The sequence below is a fragment of the Zophobas morio genome, unplaced genomic scaffold, assembly GCF_036711695.1.
Source record: "Zophobas morio isolate AGI-343-1 ecotype UQ-CSIRO unplaced genomic scaffold, CSIRO_AGI_Zmor_V1 ptg000009l, whole genome shotgun sequence".
Taxonomy (NCBI): Eukaryota; Metazoa; Arthropoda; class Insecta; order Coleoptera; family Tenebrionidae; genus Zophobas; species Zophobas morio.
Genome location: NW_026972114.1, coordinates 5,031,012 through 5,043,669, shown reverse-complemented (window position 1 = coordinate 5,043,669; position 12,658 = coordinate 5,031,012). Strand labels below are relative to the sequence as shown.

Genomic DNA, 12,658 nt, shown 5'->3' with positions numbered 1-12,658 from the left:
TATTAATGCTAAGTTATTATTTCCTAAGCTACTAAAGGCACCCCAGACCATAACATTGCCACCTCCTTGAACTCGTTTTTACAAATACTTTTGTTCTTTCCGTAAATCGTGTCAATAATATCTAAAACCATCAGGACCATCAAGATTAACTTTCTTTTCATCTGAAAAAACTATCTGGAACCATTCTTCATTTTTCGTCTACATTTCTCTGGCCCATTCACGACGTTTTTGAATATGTTCTTTTGTTAACATTTGTTGTTTCTTATATTTGGCATATTTAACATTTTTGTCATTAGCCAGTACTCGCAAAACTGTTGTTTTGTGAACAGGAAGTCCTAGGGTCGTCTTTATCATTTGAGACGACATGTTATCCTTTATACCCCGAGTCACAATGGATCCTTTGGCACGTGCAGTAAGTTTTTCTTTTCTTCCACAATTTTGTCGTCCATTTTCACTGTATTTCTTTCTTACAAACTTGGAGATTGTGGTCCGATCTCTTCAAATCTTTCATCCTATTTCCGCAAAAGTCAAACCTTGGTCATAGTATGCCTCAATCTGTCCTTTTTCACGTTCTGTTAAATCGTTTTCTTTGCCCATGGCGAAAGACAATTATTGTAGCTCAGCCAATTATATTTCGACACTTTATCAGTTCTAACAAACAATTGCATATCGTGCATATCATACAAATAAACAACAATTACGCATACTACGTTTTTCTAATTGATTTTTATACAAAAAGTGATGCGTGATAATTTTTTGTCTCAAAATTTCTTGACACAATTGAGTTTTCACAGATCAGAAATTATTTGATGCAAAAATATCACTGAAAAAAGCATTTTTGTATACTAAATTAACTTCTACTGGGTGTATTATTTAGTCAAAGGTCTAGATAATAAAAAATTCTTAAAAAATTGCACCGTGATAATTTTTTGTCTCGTACCTTACAAACTTTGCTGGTTTAATAGTATAAGATTTTTTCAGTTAGCACAAATTAGTTCTGTAATCGGCTAATCGAATGTTCAATACATACATTTCTCTCGCATAAATAGCATATTTGTTCCTGTTTTATTTCTTTATTTTTCAAACAAATGTAGCATCTTTTCCTGTTGCTACATGTGTCATTTCTTCACTTTTTCATTGTTGGACCTAACGCAAGGTCTAGAATCTGCCGATCATGTGTAAATCTTGGGCAATAAAATTAATATTTTTACAACCCTCGGTAGAATAATTTATCGTGATATATTCTCAGAAATCGTGAAACGAGATTAAAATAAAATGAGTTTCAACAAAAATCTGAAAATTTAAAGTTGCACTCTGGTGATTCCGGCCTGCCGGGCAGCCTTTGATCCTATAAGCGGTTTAAATAACTTTCTAAGAAATTGTATTTATTTTGCCTTAAACGGAACCAGCAATTCTTCCTAAAATGTATATACCTGTCGCACCGGGATACACGATTACCGGACATGGTCATAAAAAATCGTAAGCCGATATTGAAGAATAATAATTTATGACAGATTGCCGACAGCAGACCTTCAGCACAGAATACTCATCTCCCGTATTCTTTTGAAATATTAATTTTAATGCTGTAGATAATTATTAGATATACTCAAACACAATTTGGACACTGTAGTATGTGCTTAAAAACAAAAAAATGTTTTTTTTAAGGGTACATAATAAATATTGCACAATTTGCGACACATCAAAGAGCGAAGCGATGGCCTATTTGCAGGAAGAAAGAATAGTAAAGTTTACACACGAGCGAGCGTAGCGAGCGAGTGATGTAATATGAGTTCGTAATTAGCTTACCACCAGAGTTGTGTCATATACTTTTTCTACGATCTATATTGAAGAATCACTTTCAGAAGAATTTTTTTTGGGGAAGCAAATATTTATAGTTGCTATGGAAACTACCCAAACAGGCACGTAATATATATATATATATATATATATATAAACTTTAAAACTAATGGTTATTCTACAATGGAACTAAATTATGAACTACTATTCCTCAGTAAAATCATGATCCAGAAATTCTTCAGTTGAATAAAATGCCTTCGCTTTAAGATATGACTAGATTTTAATTAAAAGCGGTCTATGTTCTAAAAGTTTAAGGCTGCGTGGAAGTTTGTTGAAGAATTTTATACAAAAATGGTTAACTCCATCTTGTGATTTGGTTAGTCTTAAAGATTTATATAGTAGGTTATCTGTTCTGGTATAATACTGGTGGTACTGATTTAGCTTTGGATAATATTTAATATTGCAGACAATATGTTCAATGCATTTAAAAATATATAATGACGGAAGTGTTAGAATTTGTAGGTTAACAAAATTCTCTTTACAGTTTTGCCTATATCCAATATTTGAAATTGTTCTAATGGCTCTACGCTGTAGTTTGAACAATCGTTTATTTACACTGGAATGTCCCCACACTAAAATTCCATATTCTAAATGACAATGTATTAAAGAAAACTGTCTTTAAGTACTGCAGTGACAGAGCGTTAGCTAGATGGGGTAGTAAATAAATATTTTTTACTATTTTTGAAGCAACTTTTTCACCGTGTTTGTTCCAAGTAAATTGTGAATCGATGTATATACCAAGATAGTTAATAAATTGGAGATCTAGTTCAGGTGCAGGTATTTTTTTTATTTTTTTTAACGTGAATCTTAGTTCTTGAGATTTAGTCTTATTTAAACTTAACTGGTTCGCAATAGACCAGTCCTCAGCCAGACAAGTAATCCTAAATTTTTTGTTATCAATATCTTGCTTACTTAAACCTGTAGTACTTATTATAGTATCGTCCGCATACAAGAAAACATGTACTCGTATATCTGTTAGATATTCAGGTAAATCATTAATGTATATTAAAAATAAAACTCGACCCAAAATAGAACCTTGAGGAACCCCGTGGACGATTTTAACACAATTAGATAATTCGTCACTAATTTTAACGTACTGTGTTCTGTTGCTCAAATAGGATAATATCAACCTAGTACTATCTGGATGAAAATTATAAAATAGTAACTTCCTTATTAATATCTCATGTGAAACGCAATCAAACGCTTTACTTAAGTCTAAAAAATAACTAAAATAAATTTGTTTATATCCGAAACAATCAATGATTTTATTAATTAAGTTTAATACAGCTGTTGTTGTTGAGTATCCTTTTCTAAAGCCAAATTAATGAGGAGATAATATATTGTTTATTTCTAGAAAATGTAAAATTTGTCCAAGCAGCAATTTTTCAAACACCTTAGAAAGTATAGGTAGTAGCGAAATTGGTCTGTAGTTATTTTTGTCATTAACATCTTTTTTATAAACTGGCAATACGGATGCAATTTTCAAACAATCAGAAAATGTTTTGTTATCGATACAAAAGTTTATCAACTTTGTAAGCGGAGGAATTAATGTTTCTTTAACGACTTTTAAAAATCCAATTGAAATGCCAAAAATATCCTTAGAATGACTATTTTTTAAACTATTAATAGCATTTCTTACATCAACCTATGAAACATTTGTAAATAGAAATATATTTTTGCCACCTGTATTATTTATTTTCATTATGTGAATCGGATCAAAATTTGGAGCTGGTAATTTACTTTTAATTTCGCCAGCTATAGTTGAGAAAAAGCTATTAAGTAAATTCATTGGGAGTTATTGCAGTTTTACTATTACAATTGGAGCTTTGGATATACCGATTGCTATTTATTACTTTCCATAGGATTCTCGGATTAGCTTTATTAGCTTCAATGAATTTATCGTTAGCTTTTACGTTTGCTTCTCTAATGGTTAAGTTATATTTTCTTTTAAACTGGTTAAGTAAAATTTTTAGTTCCAATGTTCTATGTAGATGATAAGCGTCAGTTATAAATTTCAAAGTTTCTCTAATTTCTCTTAATTTAGAATTAAACTATCTGTCACATAGGGCATTAGAACTCTTCTTGTTAATAACTTTTTTTTAAAGGAAAAGATAAATTATAGTAATGTATTATTATACATCAAAATTGTTTAAACTTGAGCTGTACATCTAAATCTATATCTATAAAGGTCCAGTCGAAATTAATAAGATGCTGAAAATAATAAAATTTACCAATATTTGTAACAGGTCTCAATATCTTAATTATTTTAAGAACATGTGTTATTATTGGCTAAAATATTTCGTATGTCAACGACAACTCACCGATGATCCGCAATATTAAATTCTGTTGGAGTTGCGAAAATTGAATGTGATGCTATATTAGTAAATACATGATCAATACAGGCATTACCATGTGTAGGAAAATTAACTAAGTTATACATATTAAAACTAGAAAATAAATCTATCAATAATTGAGTAGATAAGTCACTAGCTTTTCTAAATGCACATTAAAGTCGCCACCAACTACTATATGTTTGGTGTTATAATCTAACTCGTTAAGTAGTTTAGTCATTAACTCTAGAAACAAATTTATATCCCCGGAAGGTGTTCTGTAGATTACAATAAAGAATAAATCAAATTTGGGTAAAAACGAACCTGTTATTTCACATTGCAGTTCTACCGATAATTTTTTAATATGGGAGAGTGTTTTATATTCAATATTCGGATTAAGAACTTGAATTACACCACCATGAACATGTCGCACTGTAGCAAAGTAAGTTCACTGTGATATAATTGTCCAATTTGATAGTTGTAGCCTCCTCTTCCTTGAGCCAATGTTCACACATGCCTACTCCACTAAAATTATGGTCGATCAAACTTGCATCTAGAATGTTGACTTTATTTCGTAGACACTGAACATTTATAAACAGTAATTTAAGGTCTCCTGTTTCCTTTTTATCATTTGATTACTATATAGAATATCTCGTCTTGCTCTTGCTTATTTCGCATAATCGCTTGTACACTTCACAATCGTAATCAAATCGGGAGTGATTAACTTTGAGATTTAATTTTTGATTTTTGTTCACTTTTAAACAGTTAACGTAAATTGAGTCATTTATGCAATCTGTTTCAGTGTGGTCATCTCCTTCACAGTTTAAACATTTTGGTGGAATTTCAGTACATTTTTCAGACGTAATGAATTTACCCTCCACATTTAAAACATCTGTACATGCTAATGTGCTCATAGATAACACATTCGCACCATTGAATGAATGCAGTTTTTAGCCTCATTATTTCCGAAAAGCTTTTTGGATCTACTCCAATAACAGCTAGATATTTTTTTCTCATCCGTTTACATGTAATCAATTTGAAAGTTCCACTAATATCTTTAAGTATCGAATTTTGTTTCATTAGACATGTCTTAAGTTCTTCTTCATTCAGTTATTCCCCTAGCCCAACTATTTTAATTTTAGGGTTTTGTAATATCGATTTTTTGACAATAAAGTTATTACCTAATTTAGCTTTTACTTCCGCTTCCAACTTGATCATCTGTTCTGTAGTATTGCATCCAATAGCAATACCGCCTTCTTTCAGGTACCGTATGTTAGTAATGCCAACTTCTACTTCATTGGGCTTAATATATATATATATATTTTTTATTAGTTCAACTGATTGCGCGGATTCCAGTGTTTCTTTCGGTTTTAATATGATCACATCTTCAGATCTTTTAGCGATTTCACTATATGATTTGCCTGGAGTCTGAATCATGGATTCCTTATTATCTTTAGATTGGAATATTAAATTTTATTGGAGTTCAATGAACTTATTATTTATACTGCTATTCAGTTCTTTTTTGAGAGATAAAATATTTATGCTGAGCTCTTCTTTTAATAGTGTCATAGTATTTTCCATGGCTACCTTATTTTTTGGATCCTCTATACGTGCTTGTGCTAGCTCAAAATTTTTATTTAATTCACAGTTACCACTTCTGTAACTGTCATTTTCCAACTTTAGAGCAGCAACTTCGTCCATCAATATTTTAATTTTCCTTTCACTGGATGATTCTAATCTGGTGTACTGTAATTGCAGTAATTCCAATTCATTTTTTATGTCATTATTGGTTTGGATGGTTTCAACATTTTTAGACTTGAGAGCGATGATTTCATTCTTTGATCCCTTTAGGGCATTATGAAAAGTTTCTACTATACTATGTATTTTCCTACAGTGCTCTTCACATAACATAATGTTGTCATTTATTGTTATCATCTTTTTTCCTCTTGCAATTAACTGACGATGGCAACTTTTATGATAAAGCTCCTCACACTTAGAACACTTGATGTAAGCATCTATAACTTTCATTTTACATTTTTTGCACAATTTTTCGGCACTTTCAGGTGGATCACTGTTACCAATGCAATCAATGTCGGTGCACCAAGACTGTCGCGTAAGCTCCGCCTATCCTAACGCACCTGTACCGCTCTTTTCAACCAAAATAAGATGTAACTTTTACCGCCCATTCAATCATTTTACCGCTCAAATAATAATAATTGCACTGCCTATGTAGGACTAAATAACTAATCAAATTCTTTTATAATACTGGTCAAGTTTTATTGCCACATTTATTTAATTACTGCCTAAAAAAATTAAAACTGGCCATGTAAATTATTCACTGCCCAATGTAACCGCCCAGATGTTTAAAAAACTGCCTAAATAATTAATCCCCAGTATTTTCTGCTGTTACACTCTGCTCATACTTGTTTAACAAAAGAGTTAACAAGTAATGTTTTTTACCATGTTACTGTCCCAAACAATTTGATAAAATTAACGTGATGAACAGTAAGTAACCAGAACACCCAAGGATAGATAAAATATTTGGAAGTCTGTTATTTGCCGTTTTTTGTCATTTTTTTTTTTGACTTTGATTTTTAAAACAGTATAAATTAAGCCGAAATGTAAAGCAATTTCCTGTTCCTACTTCCCGAGCCTAAGTAATATATCCCGGTAAAGGGCTATTCCCATATTTTCTCAGCGTTTGAAAATCCCTAGACAACGAAAAAATAGATCTCCAGTTTCCATTTGTCTTTCACCTGTTTCTCCTGTGATTTGTTAACCATTTTTTTAGACAGATGGTTTCCGAAACCACTGGATTGATTTGTTCATTTGAAGCGTAGTTCTTCATCTGAGGTTTAACATACCTTGTTATTAAAATAAAACAATAAATAAATCAACTTTTATTAATTTTTTAAGAAATTTAATTTATTCCATTGTACTTCAGGGGCAAGGAAATATCTGTCTATATCACCTTGTTCATCGCTTTTGCTGTCTTCTAAAAATATTCACGAAATTGTTTATAATTCGTAAACTTACCCATTGTCTTGTAATTCCAAGATTGTTAAATTGCTCAAAGTAAAAATAAGTACCTCAAACGTTCTGTTAAAACAGGCAAAAGTGTAACTTGCTCCCAATTAAAAATTCTTTATAGAAAAGACACAAATTTGGCATCAACCATTATCGAGAATTCCGGTTTTCAGTGTTTAACACTAAGTAATTTATGACGTCACGCGCTACAAAAAGCCCCGACGTTGTTCAAGTCTTGCTTTACTACTCACCTTAAACGATATTTAAATTTGCTTTATTTACTTAAAGAATGTTCCGTTTTATTCGTAGCAAACTTGAAGTAATTGTAGATTTTTGTAACTCTCTGCGACCACGGCTATTCGGTTAGTGGAACAACGAATGTAAGAATTAATTAAAAATTCAATTAATATTTGAACTTGTCGAACAGTGATGTCATAAATAAATAAGAAATTGTTTCATAAATTTCAATTTCAATGCGCAGGCAAGATCCACTATCGATCCACAGGAGATATTATATCTTTAAGATCTGCATAGAGAAAATACATTATTGTCTCTGAAATAGCTGAAACCTTTTGACGAATTTTGTGACAATTTGTAGATTATTAGAAACAGCGATAGTGTGTAGGCATAGTAAAACTTACCTTTCGCAAATCAAACTTACTGAGAAAACAGGTATGGAAAATTTTTTTGGGGATATTTTTTTAATTACGGAATTTTTGCATAACGTTTTGACTAAAATATTTTTACATTACCTCATTGTCTGTTGTTAACGTATATAGTTAGACGATACCGGATGCAACCTAGCCTTAACGTTATACAAGCATTTTCTAATAATGTACTTTAATTGAGTTTATTTCCATATAATTAAAACAATACTAAAAAATAATAATAAGTAATTAGTAACATTAACATTTACCATGTTTCATTAAGTTGGTCGAATTTTATTTTCACTTCCTAACAACCATGTAAGCTGTGCAATACTTTCGATAACGACCAGTACTTAACTTATATATCAAAGTTATATTTTAGAGAAATATTGATAGTGTATGGACGAACCGTAAGTAAAAAAAATATAAAAAAAATTCAATGCAACACAAAGTACATACATATCTCATATGTAACTCTTTTTATATTTTATTTTTCTAAAATGTACAAACATAGTTACATAGTAGTCAATTTTGACTTTCGTCTTAATTCTATTTGTCAATTTTGAGATCCGATAAGTTTTTAGTCTTCGCGATAAGATGTGGGTTAAATACACGAACGATAAAAAGATTGATATGATCTTGATTTTTGGAGAATACGGAAAAATGCTGTTGCAGCAGCAAATCTTTACAAAAGAAGATATCCCGATAGGCGACATCCATCCGACCAAATGTTTAGATGTTTAGAAAAAATGTTAAGACAAAATTGGCCGAAAGAAACAAGAAATAGAGGACTCACCGCTACTAGTATCGAAAATGAAATTCGTTTAATTGAAGCCGTAGACAATGACCCAAAAATTTATAGCACGACAGGTAGGAGTATCTCAATCTTCCGTTCCAAAAATTTTGAGAGCGAATAAGTTCTACCCTTACCATGTGACATTAGTACAAGATCTAAAAGAAAAAGACTTTCCCAGAAGAATACAATTTTGCAATTTTATGCAACATCAACTAGAGTTGGACAACAATTTTTAATCAAAGTTTTGTTCTACGATGAAGCAAGATTTGGCAATAACAGGGTTGTTAATCGGCACAACTGTCACTATTACTCCCAAAATAATCCACAGTGGATCAGAACACCTTATTTTCAAAATGTTTATTCCATAAATGTGTGGGCTGGGATTATTGCAGATTACGTAATTACGTCAAGGTCCAGTTATTATAATACTCACCCTTTTTTAGCTATTAATATTCAGGGAAACCACATATTATTTAAGGAAAGTGTTATAATTCTTGATAAGTTTGTTTTTCGCCATGGAAAGCTAAAAACAAAGCACAATTAAGTATACAATTACATACAAAGTTTCCTCTGCTCCCTTAAAATCAGCTTTATAAATCTTACAATTTGACAAAAACAAGAAAGATGAAACATATCCTTCATTTTTGATTTGTTTAGTTTAGTGATTTGTTGCCATCTGTTGAGAAAAACTTTTGTAATATAAGAAATTTGGGTTTGGTAGTATTGAAAACAGAATAAATTATCACGTAATCTAGTCTTTTTTTTAATGAAGACAAAAAACTGACAAATGTTAAAATATTTTTATACTTTTTGAAGTTTTGTAACCTTAGAAAAGATTCAAACTCTTGTTTATAATTCTTAAACGTACCTGTTTCACTCAATTATAATTATAATATTGCTGAAAATAAAACATTTAGAAGTGCACAGTATTATAAATCAGTTTTAATGTTGTTATACAAGATACTAAAAATTAAATCTGCTATTATGTTGCATCACAAATAGCGAAACTGTTCATCTGAAATTTTGTGCCAAAAGCAGTTATAACCGGCATTAGTACTTAATCCTTTTGAATCGTGAAAAACTTCTCTTAAGTAAGAGATGAAAAAGTATATTTTTTATTTAAACATAAAACTCTTATCCCTTATTTAGGTGGGCGTGTCTGAGTTATTGATTAATTAATTTTACCTTAGCTGGAAATAATCGTGACAATTAACTTATTAAAAATTAAAATCGGTGCATGCCTTAAATATGCAAAAGAAATTTTCTAATTGATTATGAAGAAACCAATTTTTACAAATATTTTCAGAGAAAGAAAAAATTTGTTGCTGAATACTTGTGTTTGTGTATATTTCCCAACATAGTGGAAAATGTATGTTATGTAATACAGAAAATCGTCTTAATATTTAAAAATTGAATTGATTATTTCTCTGGCCTTGGTTCGTATTATCGCGTATTACATCCGAATCTTCACGTCATATGAAATTGTTTTTTCACTTCAGTTGAGGCTAAACTGTACCCTTGTGTCTTCTATGCTTTCCAATTTCTTTGTTAAATTATTATTTCAGAATTTTCCATTAAGTACTTTTGTTCTGAAGAAGTTTCAAATATTTTTGATAAGCCAACACATCTCATTTTTATTCATTATTGTTTCAGTTAAACATTATGGCAGCTACGGGGACTCAAATTACCATATGTCGTTCGACAAGAAGAAATCTAAGATACATTTTACTGTGGCCAAGTGCTAGTGAGGAACTTAAACCAAGCAGCTTTTTCAACATCAGATTCGTGATGTATGTTCTAATAACATCAATTTGGCCCGTAGGTGTGCTAATTCATCTTGTTGTCACAACGACAAGTATAAATAAAAAAATACACCGAAAGCTTTCATAACAAGAAATATTTTTAGAAAATCTCAACGTGTCGGTGGTAGACGACTTTAGCGCTTTAATATCGGCAGTTGGTGTATATTACGTAGCTTTTACATTTACAAAAAATCAACCGAAAGTAGCAAAGCTTCTCTTGGAAATGTCAAATTTCGAAAAATTTGGAAAACCACCAAATTTCGACCAGGAGGATAAAACTTTAAATTTTTTTTCAACGTCCTTTTTCATATATTTGTCTTATATATGACATAATAAAATTCGGACGACGAGAAGAGTGTGAAGTTAAAAATCTTAACGAAGGTTTGAATGAAAATTGTGGTTTTATCACACCAATTTGGACGCCCTTTAGTACAAAAAATCAAGTTGTTTATTATGTGTTTCATGCGTGCATTATCTTATGTGTTCAGTTACTAATGAAACCTACGGCACTGGCAACTTATGCTGAGTTTGAGATAACAACACATTTGATTTTAAGAATCAAACAACTTAACCAAATGATTAATGAAATTTTCATCAATACGAATTACGAAACTGCACGAAGAAGATTAAATAATTGCATTGTTTACCACGGAGACATAATCAGGTGTTCCCTTTAACCTAGAATATCCTATATAATAAAAGGCTTCTTTTAGGATGGCCGAAGCAGTCAATGAATGTTTCTCAAGCTCAATGTTTATGCACACTTGCATTACCGCAATTATTTGTGCTTGCATTGAAAAACAATTTGTAGAAGTAATAATTAACGCTAATCTTACTATTGTGCTGTTATATACCTATTTTTTTTCTAGGGTGACCATTTTTGCGCTGTAGTACATTTTTGTTGCTGGGCTATGATTTTAGTATTGGCCTGTTGGTCTGGACAAATTCTAATGGACGCTGTAAGTTACACACAAATACGAATTGTTTTCTGTTACATTGTTTCTAGAGTGAGTCAATCTCTGTATCAATATGGTTTTCAAAGTGGTATGAGGCGGATATTAGACTGCAGAAAGACCTTTTAATGATGTTAAAAAGAAGTCAAGACATTTTTTCTCTCACGGCTGGACCCTTTAGTTTCCTTTCGTTTTCACTACTTGTTTCGGTAAAGATGAACAAAGAGATTTATAAAAGACTAATTAAATTTTTTTAGGCGACTAAAATGTCTTATTCTCTGCTTTGCTTACTGAATTATTGATGTATAAAATTTGATGTGTTTACGACAGTTTTATGATGAATTGATGAAACAATAGACGAATCGAACAAGGACTTGGCTAAATTATACTCCTATTAAGTAGTTATTACCGTACTTACAACAAACATTTTTGATGGAAAAATGTTCTGTCCAAAGTTTTAACGTAAATAACACTTAACATTTGAACACCGCAAAGAATGGGACAGTCTAACCAAGGATCTATTAGAGTCTGTAGAATCTTAAACGTAGCACAACTATTTTAGTGAACAAATTAAATACTTGCTATCGTGTATGTTTTTTAATAACAAGAAATATTCTTTTTAGTTGGATCATATCAGGCTCCAATATATTTCAGTTTTTATGTTCACCGAAAGAGTTACCGTCAAAGCCGTTTTGCACTGAAATAGGAGTAAAATATTTTCAAATTATCCAAATGTGCAACAAAAGATTTGTAAAAAATAAAAAAAATTAAAAATTGAACAATACCGATAGTGTAATTAAAATGGATCTGTATTTGTGTTTCGTTTTTACTAAAATTACCATAAACTTCCTTCATATATCTGCTTTTTTTCTTTTACCTGAATTAAGTAAATACGATACTGTGGCGATTTTGACGGTCTCCGGCCTTTTTTTTATATTGGGGGGTCCTTTGGGCGCCAGCTGGGTAGTTAACCCAACAAGGAAGGGGATGAACGGACAACAGACTAATTTTCGGTAACTTTATATTAATAAACGCCCTTCGCGAAATGGTACCACCTCTACGATCTTACATGCTAAGTACTTTCCGCAACTTTACGTAAGCTCTTTCCTGGTGAAGCACTTCGGAGCGATCCTCTTATGTTCAAAGCTCCCCTAGGAGATGTTACCACAGTATGGGACAGCAACGATGGAGACGGCAACCAACCACGAATCGATGGGTATGGGACAGTGACGACGGAGACGGCAAC

At 31.4% G+C, this 12,658-nt stretch overlaps 1 protein-coding gene across 1 annotated transcript; it reads left to right on the top strand.

Moving 5' to 3' along the window:
* The first annotated feature begins 8,704 nt into the window (after window positions 1-8,704).
* Window positions 8,705-12,113, top strand: LOC135125683 (putative odorant receptor 85d). The gene is made up of 6 exons (XM_064051333.1): window positions 8,705-8,731; window positions 10,948-11,123; window positions 11,173-11,272; window positions 11,329-11,418; window positions 11,466-11,621; window positions 12,036-12,113. Exons 1-6 carry the CDS (start codon window positions 8,705-8,707, stop codon window positions 12,111-12,113), a joined length of 627 nt encoding a protein of 208 aa, XP_063907403.1.
* The last annotated feature ends 545 nt before the right edge of the window (window positions 12,114-12,658 follow it).